We start from the raw sequence: 26,462 nt of genomic DNA on the forward strand, positions 1-26,462 counted from the left end.
GCGGGCACCTGGGCATGCCCAGGTGCAACATTTGGGGCATGCAAGTTTCAGTTGCCACTTTTAATCCCTTTTTATTTTATCTCAGTGCCAAGCTCTTTTTATTTTTTTGAAAGTTTTATTCCTGTAAGTGCATTAATCCCTGTAATAAGGATATTTTATAAAGACATTTCAAAGTTGTTTCTTGTGTTTTTATAAATATGGCAAGGCTTACAGTATTTAAGAATTCATAAGTAATATATCATGTATCCTAGATTCAAAGATAATTTAAGGCCATTCATGAAAACTACATAAACTTAAATAGGAAATAAAATGGATTATGAAGCCATAACAAGCATTTCTGCATACCATGGGATGCTACAGATGTATTCCCAGTAGATCACTAAATTTTGAATTTTCTAATAATAATTCCAAAAAGGAAGTTAGGATTACTTTGTGATTGACTATGCCTGCATGACTAAAACCAACTGGTTCTTTGGGAGGAGTTCAGTGCTTTCTAATATATTCATGTGACCAGAAATAACATTGCTCAGAATAAGTTCATAAAGCAAATGTTGAGAATGCCTATAACTGAATCATAATAGGCACAAAGTTTGTACAACAGAACACCTTCTAAAGAAGGAAATCATACTTTCCAAGAATGACTTAAGCAAAGCCATTTGTAACAGTGAGGACAGAAAGCAATGTAACAAAGGCCAGTAATGCTGCTTTCTGATGGTGTGTAGGGACTCAAAGATCTTCTAGAGGAAAAGTTCGAGAAACAGCCCTCCATGAACTTGAGGGTTTCCCATGTAACCTTTATCAAACATCAGCCAGTATGAAGATTAAAGGTCATTTTCCTCACAGGTACTAACTGGATAATCATCCTGAGTTGCTAGATAAAGACAGAGCCATTCACTTTCCCATTTTTGCTAAAGATAAGTATCTTAGTCACTTTCCTTATTGCTGAGACACAATACTTGATACCTGCAATTTCAAGGAGGAGAGATTTAGTTTGGTTTGTGGTTACAGTCATGGTGGTCCAGCTTCAAGGCAGAAACAGCAAAGTGAAAAATAGAGGGATAGAGAGATAGAGGAAGGCTGCTCACATGATAGTGGTCAGGAAGCAGATACGGAGGGGAAGCAGGGAGGGAGAAGAAGCCTTCCATGATGTACTCTCACTGACCCACCTCTTCTGACCAGGTCTTAACTCCCAATAGCATGTTCGGCTGTTGAGCTCCCCGTGGATGAATTACTGACGAATATAGCACCTTGTAATCCAGCCATCTTCCAAAAGCACCACATCTGAAAACAGGAGGCTTTGGCAAGGAATTCCAGATCTACATCATAACAATAGAAAGACTTTCTTTCTTGAATGATTTGAAAACTAGTAGGAAGAAAGCCAGAAATGGCCCTCTCATCACTGTCTCTTTGTGATGAGTTGAGTGAAAATTCTCAATTCCCTTCCTAAAAGGGAAGCCTGCAGATCCTCCTCTTCTTGTTCTGTCTCTGTGTATCTCTTCCTGTTCCTCCCTTCCTCTCCCCTTCCCTCCCTTTTCCTCTTCCCTCTTCCCTGTTTCCACTGATGTTGTTTCCAGCTCCAAGGCTGAGATATACAAGGTAAAAGAAAAGCCAGAAAATTAACCATCATATTTTGCCTGGGACCTCAGGATCCTAACCCATGTCTCCTCTTTTCATCCTTCAGAGTTTTGTTTGTCTACATACAACATGCAGATTTTAGTTCTACCCAGTGGGAAGAATCCAAGAAAGTATATATTCTGTGTCTTTGAAGCTGAGATTTTTCAGACATATTTTAATTTCAGCATTTACTTTGTATTTTTTATTTTATTGCATTATTGAGGAATAGGTTGATCAAAAATCCTCTTAAGGCTCCAGGAGGTAGAGCATAAATCCTCAAAAAGGTTAGAAGGACTCTGTCTTCTTTTTATAGACTTAGTCTCTCCGTATGTTTCCTTCATCCTGTGTATGTTTGTGCAGTTCTTTAATAAGACAAAGTGATTTAATTAAAATATTAATAAAGCACAAAAGATAAGGAACATTCAGCCTGTTTATCTACATGTCCTTTAGTCATTGTCTAGTGGCTTATTGAAGATAAGCCGCAAAGCCCAAAGTTTTTGAGTGCTTCTAGAAATAATTCCATCTTGAGATGGTTTTCAAATTTATATTCATTTTATAGTGCATTTTGTGTTAATACCTTCAAGATACTCATAGGAAAATGCTCTGAGCTTGGTATTTTTGATAGTATAATATCATCCTTCTCTAAGCCATCACTTTTCCTTTTGGTTAGAGGGTTCTGGGTTATGGGACACAATGAGAGTCATGTTAAATACTTACTTTTAACATTTTTTATTTGATATTTTATGCATATTCAAAGCCAGTTTGCTTCTGCAAAACACCTAATGTTCTGGCTTTTTATTTGTGGGAGAAGTCTTGGTTTTGACCACTAAATAGGCTCCTGTTCTTTCTTCCTTTTCTTCTTTTTGTTGATTATTGGATCAATTTTTAATTTTAGCACCAGCTATGGACTGGCTTCCCATTAGACGTCCATGCTGCTTTGGTACTCATGTACTCAGCTGAGTTTTCCTGATGTTTGAGGTTTTTTCTTCAGAGATTCCCTGCTTCCTCATTCTCTGGACATCTTAGCAACTTCCCCCTCCAGTGATCTGAGCATCAGCCTCAGATGTTGCATCCTCAAACCTTGCATGTTGCTAATCTCCTCTGTCTCCTAAGGATCCTGACCCGGTGGATTTTCTGTATCTCTCTCTCTCTCTCTGGCTCTCTTTGCCTCTGTCTCTCTTTGCCTCTGTCTTTCTCTCTTTCTCTCTGTCTCTGTCTGTCTCTCTCTTTCTCTATCTTGTATGTTTACATACCTCCAAGTCTAGTTTCTTTGTGGGAGGTTCTAAGTGTCCCATCCCATTGCTCTGAATGTCACCCACTGGAACTGCTAAAGTCTGCTGAAGCTCTGTGCCTTTGGTAAGGAGGTCTTTGATCTTTAATTTAAAGATCTTTGATCTTTAGAGTCTAACACTAATTCAAGCTAGTACCATAGCAGCCACTCTCTGAACTTGAATTTTTGATTAATTTTGCTGTTACATGTTTACAATACATAAAGATTATATTCTTTGTGGGAAGTAGGTAAATGTACATAAAGCATTTTAATTTTTTTTATCTGGTCCCCCCGCCCCTTATCTCCTTCCATCTCTTGGTCTCCTTCTCTCTTGCAAAAGAGTTGGTTTCCTATTTTCTATTACCTATCTTTTGTTTTGATTTTTATTCATATTTATGAAATATATATATATATATATATACATATGAATACATATGAAAAATCTGAGAATTGTCTCTATTAAAAGGACTCCATGTAACAGTTTCTGTTACGTGGGCACAGACATCCTCATCAGAATCTGCCACTTAGCTTCTTTCTTTTCAAATACTGCCTCCGATGAGCCATTAAAAGAAAAACAATGGGCTGCACATATCCTTGTTTCTAATTCCATATTGCCTGTCTCCTAGAAAGACCAATGTAAGCATTTCTCCTGAGGGTGGGCTCCTTCAAAGTATTAGAAGAAGACAGAGTATAGGTACAATTGAATTGATAGTGTTGCTTCAGCCTGAGTTGACAATCTATGTCTTTTCATCACTTAATTTGGTAATTGTTTAACTAATGTTAATCAGGACAGGGAAGGTGGATTTTGGCTGTGAGATTTCCCTGTGCAGGTGTGTAGCGATATCTTTAGGATATGCAACTTGATGTTTATACTTGGGCCCTCATTATTTTGTGTCTTCTCTTCCTCTTTTTTCCTTCCTTCCTTCTTTCAGGTCAGTCACTTGTTTTCTTTGTTTCTCCAAGATCCTGGTCATCTTATCTCCTTGCAAAACCTCAATAACTCTTCTTCTCCCAGGTTTAATTTTTGAGGATTACATTGAACCAGTTGAAATAAAGCTTCTGTTTTAGTGGCAAAGCTTCCATTTCCTTTAATGTACTTCCCATACTTTTCAACATGGCTTGGTTTTGTATCATGACTGCTTTTTGATGAAAAAATTTAGGCCAGTTGTGTAAAAATTATAAAATTGCACAACAGCCTTCAATGATAAGATGGAATTCTCCCAACCTGATGCAAAGATACCTAGCATTAATGAGTTGGCCTGTATCACCTGCATTTCTTTAAACAGATGCTAAAATGCACACAGTTGCATGTGAAATATGAGAAACTACAGAAACACATGTGGAATGTACATACTACATATGGTATACTGGGTTATTTAAAAACTTATAGCTGTATAAAGAAAACCCAGGTCAGGAAACAGAGCACTGTGGCACCTGAGGTAGCCTTACTTCCTACACAGCAAGTCTCCGACTTAGAATGAATTTCATTCCAGGACAATGTTCAGAAGTCAGATTCACTTCTGAATCTGACAAAGTGAGTTTTACATACTTTTGGCACAAATATATGATGTAAAGCACACACACAATACTGTAAGTAAACCATTTTTACTTTTACATTTATTTTAAAATGTTGATGCCGTTCATTACGACTGTAAACGAACTGTAAGCACACAGCAGCACAACTGTGACAGTGTCTGGCAGACACAAGAACTACTGTCACGATTTGTTGGAATCTACTAATGTTGTGAATGTGAGGTCCATTTATATCTGTGGAAGTCTGCAACTCAAATGTCAGTAAATTGGGGATTTATTGTGCTCAAATGTCTTTCCCCAAAACTGAGTGTGATCCTGACCTGTACTGTAATCATTTCTCTACTATTATGTATCCTTTAATATAATGGCTTTTACTTAGTTTTAATTCTTAACTTTTTATGACTGGTGCCACATCTCTCTTGTCTTGTCCGTACTATGTTTTTGAAATTCACTCAAGTGTTGTGGTTAACTATAAATCTATGGTAGGTGTGTGTGAATATATCATAATTTACTTATCCATTTTACTGCTGATTAATATTAATTTTCTGGTTTTAGTATCACAAAGCTTCCACACACATTTTTGTATCTGTCTCCTATTACACATATTAGATGTATACTTAGGAATAGTTATAGATCACTGGTTAGTTTTGGTGGAAAATGCTAGTTTTCTACAATACTATGCTAATTTAGTTTCCAATAGTAATGTAGGGGATTTCTGTTTTTTGTAAGTCTTTAATAAGGCTCAGTATTTTCAGTCTTACTGAGTTTTAACTATTTTTGGTAGGTGTGCAGTGTTATATGTGTGTGGCTATACTTCATGTTATTTTGGTTATTAATGATATCTTCACATATTTATTGGCTATTTGAACAGTATTTGTGAGCTTCCTTTTCAAGTCAAATTCAGATTTTCTTCTAGGGTATCTGTCTTATTGATATGTAAGTGTTCCTTATATATTCTGGATACAACGTCTATTAGTCATTCTATAACTGGTGTTTTGAATCATCCTATTACTCATATTTGATAACTGGAAGTTTTTAATTTTTGGCTTATTAATCCTTGTTTTTTTGTCTTAACAATCCTTTTTTATCTGCCAATCTAGCTTTTTATGGCTAGTAATACTTAGAAGCCTATTTTTAAGTCTTTCTCTGTTCCAAATTCATGAATATGTTCTTCTGCATATTTTTAAAGTTTAATTAAGTTTATTGATACAATGTAAGTATACATAATGATCAGATTCACTATAGGAAATTTGTACCTGTGCATGATGTAACTTGATTTTTTTTCCATTTTCCTCCTCTCCCTTTGTCCCCTCTTTTCTTCCCCATCTGCAAAATTCTGTTTTTATTTTATCCTTCTTTCTCAGTTTTTCTTGCCCTTACTTCCTTTCCTTCTCTCTCCTCCCTATTTGTCTTTTCCTTCTTAACAGTTTCTTCTGTTTCACTGTATCTACTATACACTTTGATTCTTATTCATCTTTCAGTTTCTCATATTATAGACAAATGCAGTGTTTATACATATGTGTATACAATTTATTTCACTTATAATTGTGGTCTCAAGATCCATCCACTTAGCTATAAATATCTGAATTTTGTCCTTCTTTGTGACTGAGTAATACTCCATTATAACATCTGTTTTATTCATTCATCAGTTGGACATTTGGGTTCCTTCTAAGGTGTGGCTATTACAAACTTTGCTGTGATAAACATGGGCATGCATATATTACTGTGGTATGATGCTTTTAATTCTTGTAGGAAAATACTCAGAAGAAGAATAACTACATCAAATGGGACCTCTCATCTTGGTTTTTGGGGACTCTCTATGTTGATTTCCATAGTGGTTGTACCAGTCTACACTCCCATTAACAGTGGAGAAGGGTTCCTTTTCCCACAGTCCCACCAGCATTTGTTATTGGCCATTTTCTTGTTAATAGCCATTCTTTCTGGAGTGAGATGAAATCTCAGCATTGTTTTAATTGTACTTCTCAAATGACCAGTGATAGTGAATATTTTTTCATGTATTTATTTTACAGAATTACATAATTCTTACATAATTACATAATTTTTCTTCTGAGAAACGGCTATTAATCTCAGATGCCCATTTTTGGATTGGGTCTTAGAATTTAGAGGGCCTTTGAATTTAGAGGGTCTGAATTTTATCACTTCTTTTTATGTTCTGGATATTAGTTCTGCACCTGAAAAACAGTTGACAAAGTTTTTTCCCCACTTTTCAGGTTTTCTTTTCATTTTTGATTATTTCCTTTGCTATGCAAAAGCTTTTTAATAAGATTCTGCAAGAGAAAAATAACAGTGTGCACAATTGCAAGAACACCAATAGAAAGAAGCTACTAGGAAGAGGAAGCAATTGAACAGAGGGGAAAGACAAGGAACAAACAGCAGAAAATAATGACTAGGATAATCTGATACATGTCAGTCATAGCCATTGATGTAAATGGCCTCAATTCAACAATCAAAACAAAATAGAGTGGGAGAATAGATCAAGAAATAAGATCCAAGAATACTTCATATAAGAATACATTTAACTCAAAAAGAAATTCATTGACAGAAAGTCAAAGGATAGAAAAAATACCCCATGTGATAGGAACCTGGAAAAAAGCAGGAGTAGCTATTCTATTTTCAGACAATGTGAACTTCAAGCTGACACAGATCAAAAGAGACAAAGAAGGTCACTACATTCTTGGTATAGGGAAATTCCAAGAAGAGATAACAACCAATATCTAATTTATTTCACTTATGACTATGGACTCAAAGTTCACCTTATTTAGCTATAAATGTCTCAGTTTTTCTTTCTTTATGGCTGAGTATACTCGATGATATAAAAATACTGTATCTTTTTTATCTGTTCATTGGTTGATGGCATTTTAGGAATGTTTTATCTCCTTCTGTGAGGTATGTTAATGGTGTTATGATTGGGATTGCGTTACATCTGCATAGCAATTTTGGAAGTATGACCATTTTACTATATTAGTTCTTTTTACCCAAGAGCAAGGGATATCTTTCCATTTCCTGATATCTTCTTCAATCTCCTTTTTCAGAGTATTGTAGTTTTCAATGTAGAGATATTTACTTCCTTTTTTAGGAAGCATTGCATTTTTTAAACGTTATTATGAAAGGTGTTTCTCTCTTAGTGTTTTTGTTGTTATTGTATACGGATGTTATTGATTTTGGGGTGTTGACATTCTATCCAGCTACACTGCTGACTTTGGTTATTAAATCTAGAAGTCTTTTGGTGTAGTTTTAAGATCTTCTATGTAGAGTAATATGTCATTTGAAAATAATGATAACCTATCTTTTTAAAACTTTACTCCTTTTATTTATCTATTTATTTTGTCTAATTGCTCTGGCTAATATTTCCAGAACTATATTCAGGAAGAGTGGTAAAAGTGGACATCTTTGTCTTGGTCTTAATTTTATAGTGAAAACTCTTAGTTTTTGACCTTTTGGGTTTTCTGCCGTTACTTCTGTGCACAGTTTTTCATGCACTTTCAACATGTGATCATAATCTCTAACTCTCGGTACACCTACATATATGAAAGCATATCACTCCCAGTTACTTGGTGACATGTTAAAGTTTTCAGAAACTCTTTTTGAATTCCAAGATATTTTTGAAGTACCAACTCTACTGACTGTTGCATCATTATATGCTAAAAGAATAAGGATAGTTAGGAAGGGAAGGAGATAAATCTATTAGGTGAATCAAATCTACTAATATGAAGGAGACAAAACAGTAATAAATGACAGCAAGAGTCTCATGACTTACTTAAAATTTCTCATAATGGTGTGATTAAGTGTAAATCCTATCTCATGGCTTGGTCTAGAACTGAGGCAGAAAAATAGGTCTGTGTGTGAGTACAGGTTGAATGGACGGCATGTGGAACACTTGAAAAGGCTCAATTAGGGAGAGTAGAGTGGGACTGAGAATAAATCGGTCTGAATTCATGTTCTTAATATAGTTAAGAAACCAAGGAATGATTTGAAGTTGCCCATAGCATGGAAGAAGCAAGTTCTGACCTAGAGCTTAAAGTTCATGATGGATATGGCCAGAAGTAGAGGAAAAGGAGAACACTAAAGACAAACATAAGTGGGAGATCAATAGAAATTGATCTGTGTGTACAGCAGGCTAGTTTGTGAACAGAGACATGATATAGGACAATATAAATTCAATGGTACTATGAGAGCTTCCCTATTTTATGAAGAACTGACAGAGACATGATATGGGAAAATATAAATTCAATGACAGAATTAGAGCTTTCCTATTCCATGAAGAACTGAAAAGTAAATAACAACATTTGAGCAGGAAAATACAATAGTTATATTTAGATAATCAGAAATGCTTAAAGAAATATATATTATGAATATTTTGTAGAACAAAGTAAGCCATATTAAGAGGCATATGCACTATGTTATTGCACTAATATGAAAGTAAACGAAGGCAAAACTAATCTATGGTGACAGAATTTAGAATAATGACTTTTTCTGTCGACATAAGAGTTTAGAAAAGGGATGATGCAAATTTCTGGGAAGACAGAAATATTATCTATCTTAATCTAAGTGGTGGTCATATGTGGAAAAATTGATTGAATTACTTGAAACGAGTGTGTTATCTGTAAGTTATATTTCAAAAAAAGGAGACAACACTAACAGAAAAATTGTTTGGGGCGTTATCTCTTTTGTATATATTCTTATTTATTGTTTTGGGGTTTTGCTTGTTTATTTGTTTGCTTACTTGCTTTTGTTTTTGCAGTACTGGGGATAAAACCCAGGGCCTTTGCCCAGACCTACATCCCCAGGTTTTTATTTTTTAGCTTTAGACAGGTCTCACGAAATCACCCAGGCTGGGTTTGAACTTGTAATCTTCTGCCTTAACCATTTGAGTTGATAGGATTATAGATCTGTACTACCATGTTCAATCATTTTTTGGTTATTTTAAAAATCATTTTAAATTAATACTTGACTCTTTGACTTTTAGCATTTTCAAAATAAAGTTAGACTTAATAATTTCTCTCCAAATTAATTTGCATCTGAACCTTTTACTACCATAATATTTTCAATATCAATTATTAATATGCCTCAATTCTTGAACTTAATTCTTTCCAGGATTCTGGTCACATACCAAACTGAAAGAGAGTCAAATTAAATTTCCCCAGAAGAGCAACACTGAGCCCAACCATTGAATTTAACTCAGTTCTCATCCAATTTGGTTTGTGACCAGAATTGTGAGAAGAATTAAGTTTGTGAACAAAGGTACCAGTGTAATTTTTTAACATGTTGTTTGACCTATAAGTTAATTGGAACTATTTTTTTCTTCTCAAATGTTTCAGCTCCTCCACTAATTTTTCTGCTCCTGCCTCACCCCCCACTGTCTCCAGGTTTCTAGAGCATCCTTGTCCTTGTACCAACTCTGATTTCATCAGTTAACAGGAATTTTAAGTAATGATTGCCCAAACACAAAATTTTATTACTTTTCCTCCTTTGTATCTTTACTCCTTTGTGTCTTCTTCAATATCTAATTAGTGTTTCCATTTGAAAAATCAAAACACACTTACAGTAATAAATGGTAGTAGCAGTAAATATGCTAAAAGACAAAAAAATTTGAGTGGAAAGTTACCATATTTTTATATTGCTTATATAAGAGACAAACCGTTATAAATTAAGTGTTCTTTATAAATTTATTTAATTTATTTAACATTGATATTACCAACCCATAATAGTGATTTTACTATGAGATTTCATACCTTTCTTAAATGTCTTTTTAGATAGCAAACTAGATTTAGATTTGCTTTGTAGATACCAAACTAGATTTGTCTCATGAAATTGCATCATCTAAAAAATATTTGAGATTGAAATTTTAGTTTTTGCCTTTGTTACCTGAATAGTGGTTATCATTTCAGTTAAGTAGAGCTGGCAGCAAGTATGAGCACTGAATATCTGATGCCGAGATAGCTGTGTGGTGAGTGCTAAGTTTGCTGAATAAGAGGCCGTGGCCAACAAGATTATGCATTTAACATTGTGAAAATTGTATGTTTTGGGGGCTGGGGATTTAGCTCAGCGGCATAAGCACCTGCCATGCAAGCAGGTGGTCGTGAGTTCGATCCCCGGTACCGATAAAAAGGAAAAAGAAAAAAAATTGTATGTTTTCTACAAGTGTTGGCTAGAGTAGGCTGAGACAGGCAAAAGCAGTTGTGGCTGTGGTGACAACAGAGGAGGTCAGCTGAAGTGCTGGTCCCCATTGCAGAGTGCCTTCATGTGACGGGAACAGACTTAGGGGTGTTTATAGATTTATCTGAAGTTCTACCAGTTCTGAATGCCATTGTTTCTTTTGATAGCAGCTTCTGAACAAAGTATGAGTGATTATACATGAAGCTGAAGATTCAGTGCTTGTTTTTGTGCCTGTACAGACAGCGATATCTGCAGGTGCAGGGAGTGGAAAAGGTTTTAGAGTCAGAGGAACTGGAGGTTGGGTCAGTTCAATAACAGCTGGTGTTGTGCTTGAGGGTTCAGCAGAAGATAGTTGTTTTGTCTCTAGTTTCAACCTTAAGTGGCTGTGGGCTCTCTACCTGGAGTATGTTTAGTAGAAATTGTGATGCTTTTAGTTTCAGTGGACAAAGTGGCATTGATGGCATTTGTTGTAATTTCAGCTGAATGGGGTTGACATAGCTGTAGTAGTTCAGTAGAAAGTGTTCTCAGAGTCTGTGACAGGGGCGTTTCTGTTGTGGTCTTAAGTTCAGCGCTGTAGTTAAATGGCTCCTGAAACTAACCTGTTATGGTAGACTCAGGAAAAGCTACAGTGTGAGTTGAGGAGTTGTGTGTTCCATTGAGACAGTTACTGCTGAAGGCCTGTATAATGCCAGGGGGAACTTGTGTCATAGTTTAAATACTGTGTCCGTATTACGCTTAGTTGAAGTGGACCTTTGGTCGGAGCCCTAGAGACACTGTAGTGGAAGGTTTACTGGAAAGGCTGGTGTGTCTGTCTCTTTTTTACATTATGGTAATTATTTCAGTTTAAACGGGGATTGTGGTGGTTATGTTGTAGATTTAGAAACTGTGTTGTTGCCTCCAGCCTCACAGGGGTGGGTGGGACCCTGCTCCACTCACTTCTCCCACCCCCCACCCCACCTGCCGCGCCCCACCCCCACCCAGGGCTCCTAGAATGGCCTTTGTCCCCTCCCCCACTCCTGTTACTTGGGAACCCTGGAGACTGAGCGTCCCTGGAAACCAACTGTTCTCTGCCTCTGGAGAAGCAGGTTGGTAGATATTCTAGATATTCGCTGCTCAAGGGATTCCTGGAAAACGGACTCATTAGTCTTAAGATCCTAACAGATGGGAACTCAGTGCAGACCGAGGTGCTCCTGCTGAGAGCAGCATCCTTTTAAAGAGGATCCTGTGCTTGTCTGGAGGATCAGAAGACCCAGCCATCCCAGGAGGCCGGCCGGCCCTCCCGCAGGAAGCAGAGGCTCACTTCAGGAAGCCACTGTGATCCGCGAGTTCTTCCAGCATGTGTAATCAAGGGGACGACTGCTATTTCTTTTTCTATTCCACATGTACCAAAGGGGACGCGTGCCCCTTCCGCCACTGCGAAGCTGCGCTGGGGAATGAAACGGTTTGCACGCTGTGGCAAGAAGGGCGCTGCTGGCGACCGCTGTGCAGGTATCGGCACATGGCCGTGGACAAGAACCGCAGCGAAATTCCGTGTTACTGGGAAAATCAGCCCAGCGGGTGTCAAAAGCTAAACTGTGCTTTCCACCACGACAGAGGTTGCTATGTCGACGGCCTGTTCCTACCTCCCAGCAAAACTGCAGTGTCCTCCGTGCTGCAGTCCCCGCAGGAGGCCAAGGCCAGCCTGCTCCCGGTTCAGGGGAGCAAACTTGGGGTCCAGGCTGGAAGCTCCCCCACACTGTGGAGCACGCCCGGGATGACAGGGGAGAGTTACCAAAGGGCTCCTTGCTCCAGGCACCCACAGATTTTGATGAGTACCACACAAGCTGATGAAGATGAAGATGACGAGTCCTCTGAGAATTGCAATGGAACCATAACACCTCCTCCGTTGTCCACGCCTGAAGTCCCTAATGGGTCACAGGTGGCTTCTGCACAGAGACCTGGTGTCAACTTAAAGCAAGAAGTTTCTTCAGGAACTTCCAGTCTTCAGCTCCAACCTCAGCTCCTTCCAGGGCCTGAAAAAGGGCATGTGCGCACTGTGGTGAGGACAGTCACTCTGTCAAGCAAAGGAGAAGACCCCTTGGTTCCACTGAGTCTTTCTGAGAGACTAGGGAAAAGAAAACTTTCAGCCGGTGGTGACAGTGATCCCGCACCACAGTGGAGCCTGGCAGAGCTGCCAGGAAAGAAAGTTGAAGCTCCAGAAACAAATATTGACCAAGCACCAAAGAAAGCACGGGTTTCCAAGTCTGTGAAGGAGCGACTGGGCATATTAACTAGGCCAACCAGTGATGAAGCAACCATGAGAGGCGATAAAGTCAGTGAGATCCATGTGAAGACGTTAGAAGAAATTCTTCTTGAAAGAGCCAGTCACAAACACGGAGGGTTGCTAACTCAGCTCAAGACAGCCGGTCCTTCCAAAGCTGATGATTTCACATCAAGAACGGGCAGCTCCTCCACCGTCCGAATCAAACCCTTCTCTGAGATCCTGGCTGCAAAGCAGCAGCAGCAGCAGCCATCAAAAAGACAGCAAAGCAAAAGGGATGCGAGATGCATCAAGGTAAAGATCAGTAATGACAGTAAGAAAATAGTCCTTTTGCCACCCATCGCTGTTGACAAAGGACACTCAGGGGAGCCTGCAGATATAAGAAAGTCGCTGCAGGACGTGCACGTTAAGACCCTGGCAGAGATCAAGCTGGAAAAGGCCCTGAGGGTACAGCAGAGCTCGGAGAGGGGCAGCAGCTCCCGGCCCCAGCCTGAGGCCACCCCAGGAACAAGGCAGCTGTTCCAGGTCCCCGGAAGCCCAAGCACGAAAGGAGAGAAGAACCTTCATGAAGACAGTGAAACTGCTTCTCAAAGCAGAGTTACTACAACACCAGCTAAGGAACAGCAGCCTTTAGATGAGGCTGTAGGAGTGGATACCACACTTCCAGTCCGGAGGTGTGAGACCCTGAGAGAGGAGCATATGCAGACACAGCAGAAGGGGGTCGCACCGCACGAGAAGTCAGCGTTGGCACCCTTTCAGGGAGACGCAGCCTCTTGCAGTGCCCACGTGGAGAGGACTGTGCTCACCGCTGTGGCAGGTGTCACATGTCACCCTACCGAGCTGCTTCTCACAAAGCCATGCCAAAAGATGGAGGTAGAAACCTCAGCGATTGGGGACTCAAAATTCAATATAATATATGCTCCACAGTCTTTGGCAAAAAAGGGTAAAGCTAAACCCAAAGTAAGTGTGAAACCATCTGGGGTTAAAGCTGTTCCATCTCCCCAGTGGCCCCAAAAACGCAAGGCCGTGGAGCTGCATCCTGATGAAGCTGCAGCTGTGAAGCCACTGAGCTCCATCAGTGCCCTGCAGGTGAGCCCCGCCAAAAGAGCAGCTGTGGCTATTGCTCCACCCTCTTCTGCCAACAAATCAGTCCCTGTGCCTGACAAAGAAAAACCTGGAGACGGTTTTGTGCTGCCTCCAAGCCAGTCTTCTCCAGACCTGTGGTCCCTGGAAGTATCTGGCCCTTCCTCATCCCAAATGGCCACAGAAACTTGCCAAGCCAGCTCTCCCTCCACAGGAGAACCCCCACTTCCCACAGACGATGATTTTGAGAAACTAGTACAGGAAATTTTAGGAGACAACTTAGAAGCTGTGATCGACTTGGATCTTGAGAAAGATGCAGACGAACTTCTGCTTGAACTCTCAGAACTGATTGACAGCTTTTAAAGGCGGTAGTGAGAGCACTTAAAAAACTCACCACTTACACCTAGTTTCCGTTCCTGTCCCTTGTAAACCTGAGAAGATTATTTCTTTATCCCTGAATTTATCCCAAGTCAGAAGTATAATTCTGAATTATCTACATGGATTTTTGGGGTTAGATTTTTCAAGTCTCTTGCTAACCATTTTGTCCATTTGATGCCATCGTTAAGCATCTTTGAGGAAAGAAAAAATTCTGTACTATCCTTCTTTCCAACAAAGAAAGAGACTGAGCCGGAGATCTAGAATGAAAAGATGGAAAAAACTTACTGATTCCTTGAGGTGTTTAAATGATTAAGAATAGCTGCTGCTATTGTGGTCTAAATTTCATGCTATCACTGAAAAGAAAAGGCTCAACACAATCTGAGCTGTCATATGTCTTTTTAATGGTATTTGGAGATTTTAAGTAAGCTTTAAAAAGTGTTTCTTGAGAAACCCAAAATATGGACACAGTTCTTTGCACCTGATTTTGATGCTTTAGTTGCTTCAAAAAGCAGTGGGCAACTTATTATGGCTGAAGTACTTAAAAGGGTTTTCAAGTGCTTCAGAGGTCTCCTGAGCCTAATATTCTACTTCTTGGATTCCCTGTATTTGGAGAATTCTTCCCTTCTTCATTATTTGCCTCCTATTAACTATCACTCATTCAAGCTACAGTTATTTACTGTGGACCACAGCAGTACACTGAATTTTTCTGTAGCACAGATTTTAATATATTCTGGGGGTGTATGGTATACCTTCTTCTTCTTCTTTTCTTTTTTCCTTGATGTGGGTCTCCATATCATCTCAAGGTTTAGGCTTATAAAGAAACCAGCACTATGAGGATAAAGGTTTGAAAGGAGAAATTGTGCAACATCAGGAGCAGGAAAGAAGAACTTTTGCATTTTGACATTTTGCTGTGGGTGGACACTGTGGTTCCTCCCAGGGAAACCGAGCCATCTGTCATGTTTGCTCCAGGGGAACCACTGTTTTAAGTATCCAATCAGGAGTGGAATTTCATGTAGCCTTGTTAGGAGCACAGTAAAGAAAAAAAAGGCCTAGGACTGCTCATTCAGTGTTGGAAAGATCTGGATGATTGTGTACAAGCAAAAATACAATTCATGTATAGGTGCACCTCTACCATTCTTTCTTTGGATGACTGTTATATATAATAGCTCCTTTTGAGGGTAGGGTGTGGAATGTTCTGGTTTAACTACAGATTTTATAAACTTTTAATTTTTAGAATCAGCTTATAGATTGGCAGTATCTTGTATATATAACTTGCTTTTTCTAAAAGAATAATGTTTTATATGTAAAATGCTTCTATTAGTCAGTGATTCATATTTAACATTTTTTCAGCCATTTGCTATCAAGAGAAATACTTATTTGTGTTTCAGACAAAACTGGAGTAAGAAAGGAGAGAGAAATGTGATGGTTGTCAGTGCATGTGACCAGGTATTGGTTGGCTTTACCGTAGCAGGTACCACTGAAGCAGTAAATTTCCCTGGTCTGATAGTTGTGGATACATTAGTGGTCATAATATAGTTGGTTACATTATATTGAACACTTTAGAATGACGAAGTTCCAGGATTCATTATTATATGCTCCCCATCATTTGGGGGTATGTAGAAAATAATACGGAAATGTTATATCTTTGTTTATTGACCAGGACCATGATGTGTATTCCAGTCAGTCTTGTTATTGCATAGGCTAAAAGAAAAATAAGGAAGATTTTCCATAAAGGCCGTTCACTGGATGTATTTTGTGTCATCTAAAAGGATGTAAAAATGATAGTAATGGAATCAAACATTTTGAGAAAAATGAGTCACTATCATTTCTTTGTAATATTTATTGCATATTATTTGTATTTAACTGTTATTTATATTAACTTGTAATTTACTTTGTCAAATAAATAAGTGAATTTATTTTGTGTTATCACTTCATAATAAATACTAAGTTAAATTTCTACATTTCATACCAGGAAAGGATTGATGTTATGCATTTCCAACCTTGGAGTAGAGAAACACATTTTCAGCAGTCACCTTTCTTTTTCTTATGTCTCTCTAAGTAATGTTAAAGAAACTTGTTTAAAACCCAAATCCCCAGAAAAGATCAGAGCACAGATAGTTTATTGACTGCGTATTGCAAAGATGAAATTTCCCAAATTTAAGTTGAAATTTATTCCTTTAGAGCCTTCTAGTAACAAAATTTCTTCAAAGGACAGGCCTCTTAGAAACTGTCCATGATGTGCATTCTGATTAGTAGCCTGAACTAACTGGCTACTTGAAGATCAGGCTTTGGCTAATCTCCAACTCAGATTAGGCTTTGTCAGCAGGAAATTTTTTACATCTTATAAAATTTCACCTTCTGTAAGCTATCAGCTATTTTCACTTGAAAATATGTTTATTTTCTTTGACTGTGTTCTCACCTGTAAAAGACTAGTAATGAGAATCTTGATATGAAAATTAATATAGGTGAAAATGTTTTGAATCCACAAAGTGCTACATAGGTGAAAATTTGAATAGATGATGGTAGGATGACATCGAGTCTGGAACCATAAACAAGCTGGGGTTCAACTTAGCTTTGCCATTTACAATGTGGTCTTGGGAAAATTACTATAATTTTTAATATGTCTTACGGGATTGTCGTCGGCCTTAAATAAAATAGTATGTATAATTCTTATTTTACTGTCTAGGACTTAGTAAACATTGAAAAGTGCTTATGCTTATTTCGATATTGATCATTATTATAATATTGCAAAAATGTTATTATTTAATGATCGTGTAATATCAAAGCAGGAAATTAAGAGTTTCGTGTCAAAAGTTCTTTGGTTTCTCTCAAAAATGAGATCTAGTGGGTTTCTCAGTTTGCCTCATACAATCCTGCCTCAGATATTAATACATTAATGATCTGTTATCTCAAATGCTTGGAACCAGAAATATTTCAGATTTTGATATGTTTCAGATTTTGGAATATTTGTATGTGCACAATGAAGTATCTAGGGATGAGGCTCATATCTAAATATGAAATTCATTTTTGTATATATTACATACATCACCCGAAGATGATTTCATACCATTTTTCATTGCACCTGGTTTTGTAACTCTGAGCTATTACACAAGGACAAGTGTGGAGTTCCCCACGTGTGGTGTCATACAGGTGCTCACAAATTTTGGTTTTGGACCATTTCTGATAAATGCATTAAGAATTACTATCAGTTCAAAGGCTGCAGTTTAGTTAACCTCTGTAAAGAATAGAAACATTTTCTTTTTCCCTTTAAACTATTTCCTTCCAAATTGCTCAAGCCAGTATTAATGTGTTTTGAATTAAATTACAGAATAAATAATATTTTAAAAATGGATGGTTATGTTTCTGAAAATTATACATGTTTTAGATTAGTAATATTAGAAACAATTTTAAAACTGCATGTATTTGTATATTACCTAAAGAAAAGTATAAGATTTGAAATTGATTACTTGTAGTTGAAAAGTTAATAAAATTGTCAGAGATTCAACATGGCTGAATAGAGAACCATGTTAATTTACTCAGAGAAAATCATCTAAAAACACAGTGGCTAGCTGGAACCTCTAGCAATGACAAGGTTAGGAACTGCAGCAGCAGCAGGGAAAGTAGTAATTGCTGTGATTCCAGCAGCATGAGAGGGACAGATGCAGGACTTGAGCTGCCTTAAGCCACAGTGAACAGTGAATGGGAAGTCACACCCCCCTGCCTGGCTCCCAGCAGTGGGAGACGTGAGGTACGAATTGCACTGGAACACAGAAGAACATGCAAGGACCAGGAGGGGTCAGCAGTGTACAGAATAAAAAGCAGCTGCATGCTGTCTCTGTCCGAGGACACTACAGCAACTGGGGAGTGACACAGAGACACACAGGGTAAGGAGATGTGGGTAGGCTGCTGAGGGACATACAAAGCTGCCAGATGAAAACCAGCGCCTTCCCTGCAGGTAGAGGCCAAGATCAGTCCTGCACCCAGCGCTAATCCCAGTGCAGATTTGGAGTTACAAAGCACAGATTTGGGCTCTGGCTTGAACACTACAACACAATTAAAGGCATCAGGAAAATTTCATTGTTTTTGTTTTTCTTTTGCTGTTTTTAATGGTTTTTGGGTTTAACTTTTATTGTTCACTTTGTTCATCTTTTTTTCCCTCTTTCCTTATTTTCTTTCTTGATATTTTTTTTTGAAAGTTTACAAAAGTATTTCATTGGAGAGTCATCTGAAGAATAATGAGTTGGGGGGAGGGGAAATGAAGCAGAGAAGAAAAGAGCCAATACAAGAACATGAGTTGATCCCTGCAATGGGAGACAAGGTGCTCAGTGAGAAGTCAAGTGTCCTGCTTATTTTTCTTTCATTACTGAGACAAAATACCCAACACTCAAAATTAAGGAAGGAAAGGATTATTTAGCTCATGGTTTGTGCAAGTTTCAGTCCATAATCAGCTGATTCCAGGGTGGCATGGCACAAGGGCAACACTTCAAGTTCCAGAAGACAGCAAAAGCAGCAAGAAAAAAAGTGGGGGAAGAACAAGCCTCTTTTCTCTCCATATATATATATATATATATATATATATATATATATATATATTTTTTTTTTTTAATTTAAGGAGAAAAAGAAAAAAAATAGGATAAAGTTATACAGAATTTCAGAAAACATAAACAGTAGGAAATCACTAGTTAATAGATTACATATTGTTATCTTAGAAATAGTTGTTCAAGTTACAAAATTAAAGCATATAAAGTGGATTTTAAAACAGTGAGACTACAAACAGTTTTGTTCAATGATCCAACAAAACTCAGTAATATGGTTATCTACCTTATACACTTAAATATATATGCAGTTATATTATTTAGAGCACTTTCTTTTCTTTTGTACAATGACAATTACAGATTTTGGGTTTTATTATTCCCACACTTCTTATTACTTTTTATTGAAGACAGTAAAACCAAATGTGCCATAACAGAACAGAGTCAGTCAAATCAAAAGGATGGACATAATAGATAATGTAAAAACAAAATACTAGGTGATCACCAATGGTTACCATACTGCCTCTTGCTATCTTAAAAAGAATTGCCTACATTATCAGTTATAATAAAATTGAACAAAACAATAAAGAATAAAACCAAAACATTGGAGACATTACAGGACTTTAAAAGAAGACAATAGTCAACCAGAACGGGCGTCATAATGAATCTTACTGTCTTCACAGTTTTGCCTATACTTTCAAACTTGGTACTATCAAGCAAAGCAGAATAGAGAAAAATCAGGCAAAGCAAGATGGTGAGGGCTATACAGGGTTTCAAATCAAGTTAATAGGAAATCAAAGTGGGTTACTATAATGTATCCTGCTTTTAAAATTTTTCCCATAATTAAAAGATAAAAATAAAAAAATAATTTTAAAAAAAGGAGATTGAGATAAAAGAGGGAATAACAACAAACCAGTGCAGGTCAAAGCATAACCATTTAAGCAAAATAGTGTTTCACCACAAGATATCCTGACATAAAAGTAGTTACCATAGTGTCTCTTTCCTTGAAATCTTTGAGTATAAGTTTGTATACTGTAGCACCAAACATATCAAGACAATGTAAAACCATTCAAGAGAATGACAGTATTACAGGGTATTTAGAACCAACTATCAGAAAATAAACAATGGTTTCTGTATAATCTCCTTGTCTATAAAAGTTTTTGCTTATATTATCACAGATAGTAAAATCCAATAAGATACAACCTGTTAAGACCAATGGAGACAGAAGAATAAAAGCTTGATGGGACTTCAAAGCAAGATGATACTAAATCAGCACTAGATATTATGATGTCTTGTTTTCTCCAAAATAGCTGTTCCTACCATCCAATCTTCTCTGCCTCATTTCTGTTGAGCTCTTTTTTGGTCGGTCATTGTCAGTTTGTCTTCATTTCTCTTTCTGCTCCATTCATTGTGGCCTCTCTGCCACTGTTTCTGGGATCTTGGTGTTTTCCTTTTTTAGAATATCCTGAAGTATTCTCTGTAGAGTTGAATTGGTGGTTACAAATTCCCCTAGTTCCTCTTTATCCTGAAAGCACCTTGTTTTTCCATCAATTTCTAGGGACAGTTGTGCAGGATATATCAGTCTTGGCTGGAGGGTGTTATCTTTCAAAGCTTGAATTATTTCCCCCCAGGCTCTTGGTGATTTGATGGTTTGTGCCGAAAAGTCTGCTGTAATTCTGATAGGTGTTCCCTTGTAAGTGATCTGTTTCTTGTCTCTGATGGCTTTTAGTATTTTGTTCTTATATTGGATTTCTGAAATTTTGGATATTATATGCCTGGGTGTAGCTCTGTTTGGGTTGTAGGTGGCTGGGGTCCTGTATGCCTCATACATCTGAGTATCTTTACCTTTTGCTAAATTAGGGAAATTTTCTTGGATTATTTCTGTGAATAGCTTTTGTAGTCCATTTGTTTGTGTCCCTACTTCTTCTTTTATGTTCTTAATTCTTAAGTTATAGATCCTCTTATCATCTTCTGGCCTTTGTATTATTGCTGTTTGTTTTCTTGTTATTTTTAAGAAATTTTTCATTTCATGCTCCCATATTACAAATCTGCCCTCCAATTCAGATAATCTCTCCTTAGTTTCTTTCAAGCTGTTATGCCAGCTTTTGATAGAGTTTTTAGTTGCTTGGTAATCTCTTTGAACCTGCTTCATATATTCTATATTTTCTCCATCAAACAATTCTCCCCTTTTTTTCTGTTCTTCCATTCCACCATCTGTTTTTTCTTGGGCGGTGCTTAGCATTTTCTCTAACTATTCTACTTATATCTTGCTTTATTTCATTAAATACTTCATTTTTAAACTCGTCTATGAGGCTCTGGATATATCACTTTATGTCTATTGGTGCCGTGTGTGATATTGCATGTTTTCTGTCTTCCTTTGCATTTCCCTTTCCTGAATCAGTGTTCTCAGGATTGGGGACTGAGAACCCTTTCTTGTTGCTTCCTCTTCCCATACTTTTTGTTCCTTCCATACAAGCGAATGTAGGAGGCCCAGTTTTTTTCTCTTTGCCGGTTAGTTTGTTTCCATCCACTGCAGTGTACTAGGGAGACACAGACCTCCACAGCCTCTGCTGGGCCCACCCCTCCAGGTCAACCTATCAAAGGCTTCACCACTCGGGTGCACCTCCAGGTGCTGGGACTTGGTTTGGGCTAGCCCACTGCATCTTAGTCAGCCGGTCCCGCAGGCCAGGCACTTCCCACCAATCCCGCTTGAGAGAGGAATATGCAGCTAATGTCACTGCAGCGTCCTGTTCCAGCAAGTCTGCCTGGTCCCAGTATGTCTTTGCTGGAGCCTCCTACTCTATGAAAGGGTCCACGTTCCGCTCACTCAACGCAAGTCGATGTAGGGCTCCCTGATAGTCCCGCTCTCAACTCCGTTCGCAGATTCCCACTCTCAGAGGTTTCATGTGTCTCTCTCCCTGCCCTGCAGATTTGGATGCAGCAACACAGCAGGAAATTCAAACTGTGGCTTCCAGTGGTGCGGGTTCTAGCTTCCCACAATGAGATTTTATCTGTTCCTGTTATAGCACCAGGATTGGATTTCCAGTTCGTTTCTCTTAGCTTAGTTCATTCCTGGGTTGGCAGGGTATATCTCCCCTTGCTTAGGACTTCTCATACCACACCATTCCTGGATTTTAAGCAGGATATCTCAGAGAGCTGCCATAGCTGCTGCTATCTATCTGCCATGTTCTCCCCTTTCTTGATATTTTGATATTTTTTTTTTTAATTTTATTTAAGGAGAAAAGAAAAAAAAAGGAGAGAAAGGGTACAAGTTATACAGATTTGCAGAAAAACAAATGAACAGTAGGAAATTACTAGTTAATGGATTACATATTGTCATCTTAGAAATAATTGTTCAAGTCACAAAATTAAAGCTTGTAAAGTGGACATTCCATCAATGATACTGCAAACAGTTCTGTTCAATGATCCAATAAAACTCTGTGATACGATATTCTATCTTATACACTTAAGTATACATGCAGTTATATAGTTTAGAGCACTTTCTTTTCCTCTCTTTTGTACAATGACTATTACACATTTTGGGTTTCATTGCTCTCACGGTTCTTATTACTTTTTTTGGAAGAGAGTAAAACCAAATGTGACATAACAGAACAGAATCAGTCAAGTCAAAAGGGTGGACATAAGAGATAATGTGAAAACATAATACAAGGTGATCAACAGTGGTTACTATAATGCCTCCCTCTATCTCTAATAGAATTGTCTATACCATTAGTTATAATACAATTGAACAAAACAGTAAAGGACAAAACCAAACCATTGGAGACATTGTAGGTCTTCAAAAGTAGATAAAAGTCAACGAGAATGGGCGTTATAATGAATCTCATTATCTTCACAGCAGGTTTGAAAATTTAGGCATCAGCTGTGAAGATATTTTGATATTTTCATGTGAGTAAATATTGTCTCTACTGTCTCTGGTTATTCAATATTATTTTTGCTTTCTCTTTCATTGTTTCTCTGTGTCCTCTTCTCCAGTTTCCCAAAGCTTGTGTGATCATCCTTTGTCTTTAAGCCTGCCTCTGCTGTCTTTAATTAGCTCTATCTTTTCCCTGATATCTTTTAAGCTCTCTTACCCCCTACTCCCACACATACTTATTGTAATTTCACTCTACTAAGGGGTAATTCATACCATACAAGCTCCTAGTTTTTGTTGAATTTTTTATTATATAATTGTAGGTTGTGCTTCTATGGCTAAAGGTACCAAATTAATAGCTACCACAGTTTAACAGTTTCTAGGCTGTGCTTGATGCTATTGTTATTGCTAATTGTAGTACATTAGCCAGAGTGTCATACTTGTCATAATCTGTTGTTGTCTTTGGATGACAACACTCTGACTGTCTAGGGTCATAATAATCACCATGGTCTAGTACCAAAGGACTGGGTACTGAGCTAAATAGCAATTTCTCTTCTCTAAAAAACTGGGAAGATAGGATCTTCAGACAGACAAAAGGTCTTAAGAGCCAGCTACACCCAAAAGATATATCTAAGGAATAAACATTTCCTACAGAAGCCTCAATACTAGTACTAAAGCTGCCTATCATAAGCAATTTACAAATATCAATACAGGAAAATTAAATTATAAAAAATAGAAAATGGCAGGACACAGAAACAAAACTCTTCCAGTCTACCCAGGACAAGTCCAGAAGAGAAGAAGATAGAAGAATTTCAAATTTACCCCAAAATAGAAGAAATAAAAATCTACCCACCTGAATTTTCTGAAATAGTAATAACAGAGTACAAAAACAGATGGGTGAAGCTGTAGAAAAATTCAGATCAGAAATAATGTCTTAGATAAAAAAGTAAAACAGAGAGATGATGATCCAAATGAAGGACTTGCTTGTGGTTCTAGAGTAGACACAGATAAAATAAATTGAGAGGCCTAGGAAAATGATGGAAACCATGAATTCCCGACATATAAAGGAAATGGAATCCATGAAAAAAATTAAAATATATTCAAGAGATTAAAAATTCCATTGAAATTATATACAACTGATTGAAACAAGGTAAGAATTGAACATCAGATCTAGAGACAGAAGTATTGTTAGCCATCATGAAAATAAAAATTTAAAAGTATCGAAGGACCATGGAAAATCAATCCATGAGTTGCAAGATGATCAAAGAATAACAACGAAAAGATATGCTGCAATTAGTGACAAATCAGGAGATTGTGAAAACAGCATAAAAACTCATTCACAGAAGTAATGGCAGAAAAATTCCCAAGCATGGAAAAATAATTTGACATTCAAATAAGTGAGGCATATAGAACTTCAATATCCATCACAAAAATAAGTATATATTAAGACATATGATAAGATTCCAGAAATTCAGCACAAGAACAGAATATTAAAAACTGTTAGAGAAAAAGACAATAATCACCTATAAAGGAAATCCCATCAGAATCACAGCAGACTTCGCAACACAAAATCTTAAATCAAGAAGAGCTTGAAGTTCAGTATGTCAAGTCCTGAGAGAAAATATCCTCTAACCTAGACTGATGTACCCTGAAAAACTGTCTTTCAGAATCAATGGAGAAATAAGACACTTCCATGATACAGAACAGCAGAAGAAATTCATGACCAGAAAGCTGGCTGTGCAAAAGGTTCTAAAGAATATTTTAGAAAGAGATAATGGAACCCATAATTCCAAGAAGATCAATTTAAAAAACCACCAGGCAAGGCAAGTAATTAGACAGAGTGGAAAGACAAGGAATGAACAACAGGAAAATAATGTGACAAGGATAATGCAGTATAGACCAGTTATAATAATCAATGTAAATCATCCAAATAAACTAATCAAAAGAGACTGGGAGAATGGATCAAGAAACAAGATCCAACAAAGTGCTGCAGGGAAGAAACACATTTAACTCAAAAATAACTTTATAGATTAAAGATCACAAGATGGAAAACATACTCCATGTGATAAGAACCTGAAAAAAAGCAGGGATAACTATTCTATTTGCAGACAAAGTAAAATTCAAGCCAACAGTGATCATAAGAGACAAAGAAGGTCCGTACATACTTATTAAGTGAAAATTCCAAGAGAAATACATATCAAACACATGTATATGCATTGAAAACAACAATATAAAATAAGTATTAATGGACATGAAAAATCAAATAAGCACCAGTACAACTATAATGGGAGACCTTAATACCCCACTGTCAGAAGTAGATCAACTAGACAAAAAATATCAGCAAAAAAATCATAATGGAACTAAACTTTTATACTAGTTTTCTGTTTGTATTGTATGTGAAGATATAGACAACTATTTGGAAGAAAACAAGAGAAATTATGGCAGTCACTGTTGATTTCCTGTTGTCTTGTTTGTTTTGTGTTGTTTGTATTGTACTGTTCTAATTTGCTTTGTTCTGTTTGTTTTATTTTATTAAAAAAATTTAAATTGGGTTTAGTAGATGTCTTTCACCCCCCAATATCAGAATCCATATTCTTTTCAGCTACACATGGGATATTGTCCAATGAAGACCATGTACTAGTTCATAGAACATTCTTTAGTAAATACAAAGGAATGAAGTTGGAAATCAGTAGCAAAAGAAAACACAAAAACTTCATAAACACATAGATTTTAAATAACAACTTCCTCTACAATCAATTGGCCACAGATAAAATTAAAGAAGGAAGTAAACAGTTTCAACACACCATAAATTATGAGATGCAATAAAAGCAGTTCTATGATGGAAATTTATAGTGGTTAATTCTCACATCATGAAAACAGAGAAAGTTCAAATAAACAACCTAATGTTGAACCTCAAAGTTCTAGAAAAAACAGAACAAGTTGAGCCTAAAACTCATACAAGGGAGGAAATTATAAAGATCAGAGCAGAAATTATTGCACTTAAAAAATGCAAAAACATCAGTTAATCAAATAATTATTTCTTTGAAATAAACCCTTAGCTAACTTAATCAAAAAATCAAAAACAAGTTTCAAATCAATGCAATTAAGAATGAAGTGAGTGAAATCACAAAAGATCTTGCAAAGAGAGAGAGAAAGAGGAAGAAGAAGAGGAAGAAATAAGGAGAGGGAGAGGGAAAGGGGAAAGGAGCAAGAGAGAGAGAGAGAGAAAGAGAGAGACAGAGAGACAGAGAGAGAGAGAGAGAGAGAGAGAGAGAGAGAGAGAGAGAGGCAGAGGGAGACGGAGAGGGAGAGGGAGAGGGAAAGAGAAAAATTCAGAAAATCTTCAATACTTACTCCAGGAACTTTTATTCTAATAAGATGGAAATTAACAAAAAAAAATGGGCAGATTCCTAAAGACATATATATATCTAAAATTGAATCAAGAAGATATAAAAATTCTAAATAACCCAATATCAATCAATGATATTGAGGATATAATTAAAAGCTTTTCAACAAAGAAAAACTCAGGTCATGATGGACTCACTGCTGGATTCTACAAGAAATTAAGAGAAGATCCAATATTGCTACTTCCCAAACTCTTATAATGAAACTGAAAAAGAAGTAATACTCCCAAATTCATTCCTCGAAGGAAGCATTACTTTGATACCAAAACCAGTGAAGAATCCAACCAAAAAAGAAAACTGCAGGCCAGTCTCCCTAAATAACATAGATGCAAAAATTTTC

The 26,462-nt window shown here is 37.2% G+C and overlaps 2 protein-coding genes across 7 annotated transcripts in view; both read left to right on the forward strand.

The window, feature by feature from the left end:
* The window catches only part of Ccdc68 (coiled-coil domain containing 68), a 75,273-nt gene that overhangs the window by 29,230 nt on the left and 19,581 nt on the right, over positions 1-26,462 (forward strand). The window lies entirely within an intron of this gene.
* On the forward strand, positions 11,600-25,873 carry LOC134471775 (zinc finger CCCH domain-containing protein 11A-like). Its single transcript, XM_063231596.1, has one exon. It carries the CDS (start codon positions 11,931-11,933, stop codon positions 14,298-14,300), a length of 2,370 nt encoding a protein of 789 aa, XP_063087666.1. The 5' UTR covers positions 11,600-11,930; the 3' UTR covers positions 14,301-25,873.

The sequence above is a fragment of the Cavia porcellus genome, unplaced genomic scaffold (assembly GCF_034190915.1).
Source record: "Cavia porcellus strain 051 isolate PalLab524CR breed Dunkin Hartley unplaced genomic scaffold, mCavPor4.1 scaffold_20, whole genome shotgun sequence".
In the NCBI taxonomy this organism is placed as follows: domain Eukaryota; kingdom Metazoa; phylum Chordata; class Mammalia; order Rodentia; family Caviidae; genus Cavia; species Cavia porcellus.

Excerpts from the sequence above, each read along its gene's own strand:
- LOC134471775 (XM_063231596.1), top strand. The coding sequence starts at position 11,931 with ATGTGTAATCAAGGGGACGACTGCTATTTCTTTTTCTATTCCACATGT.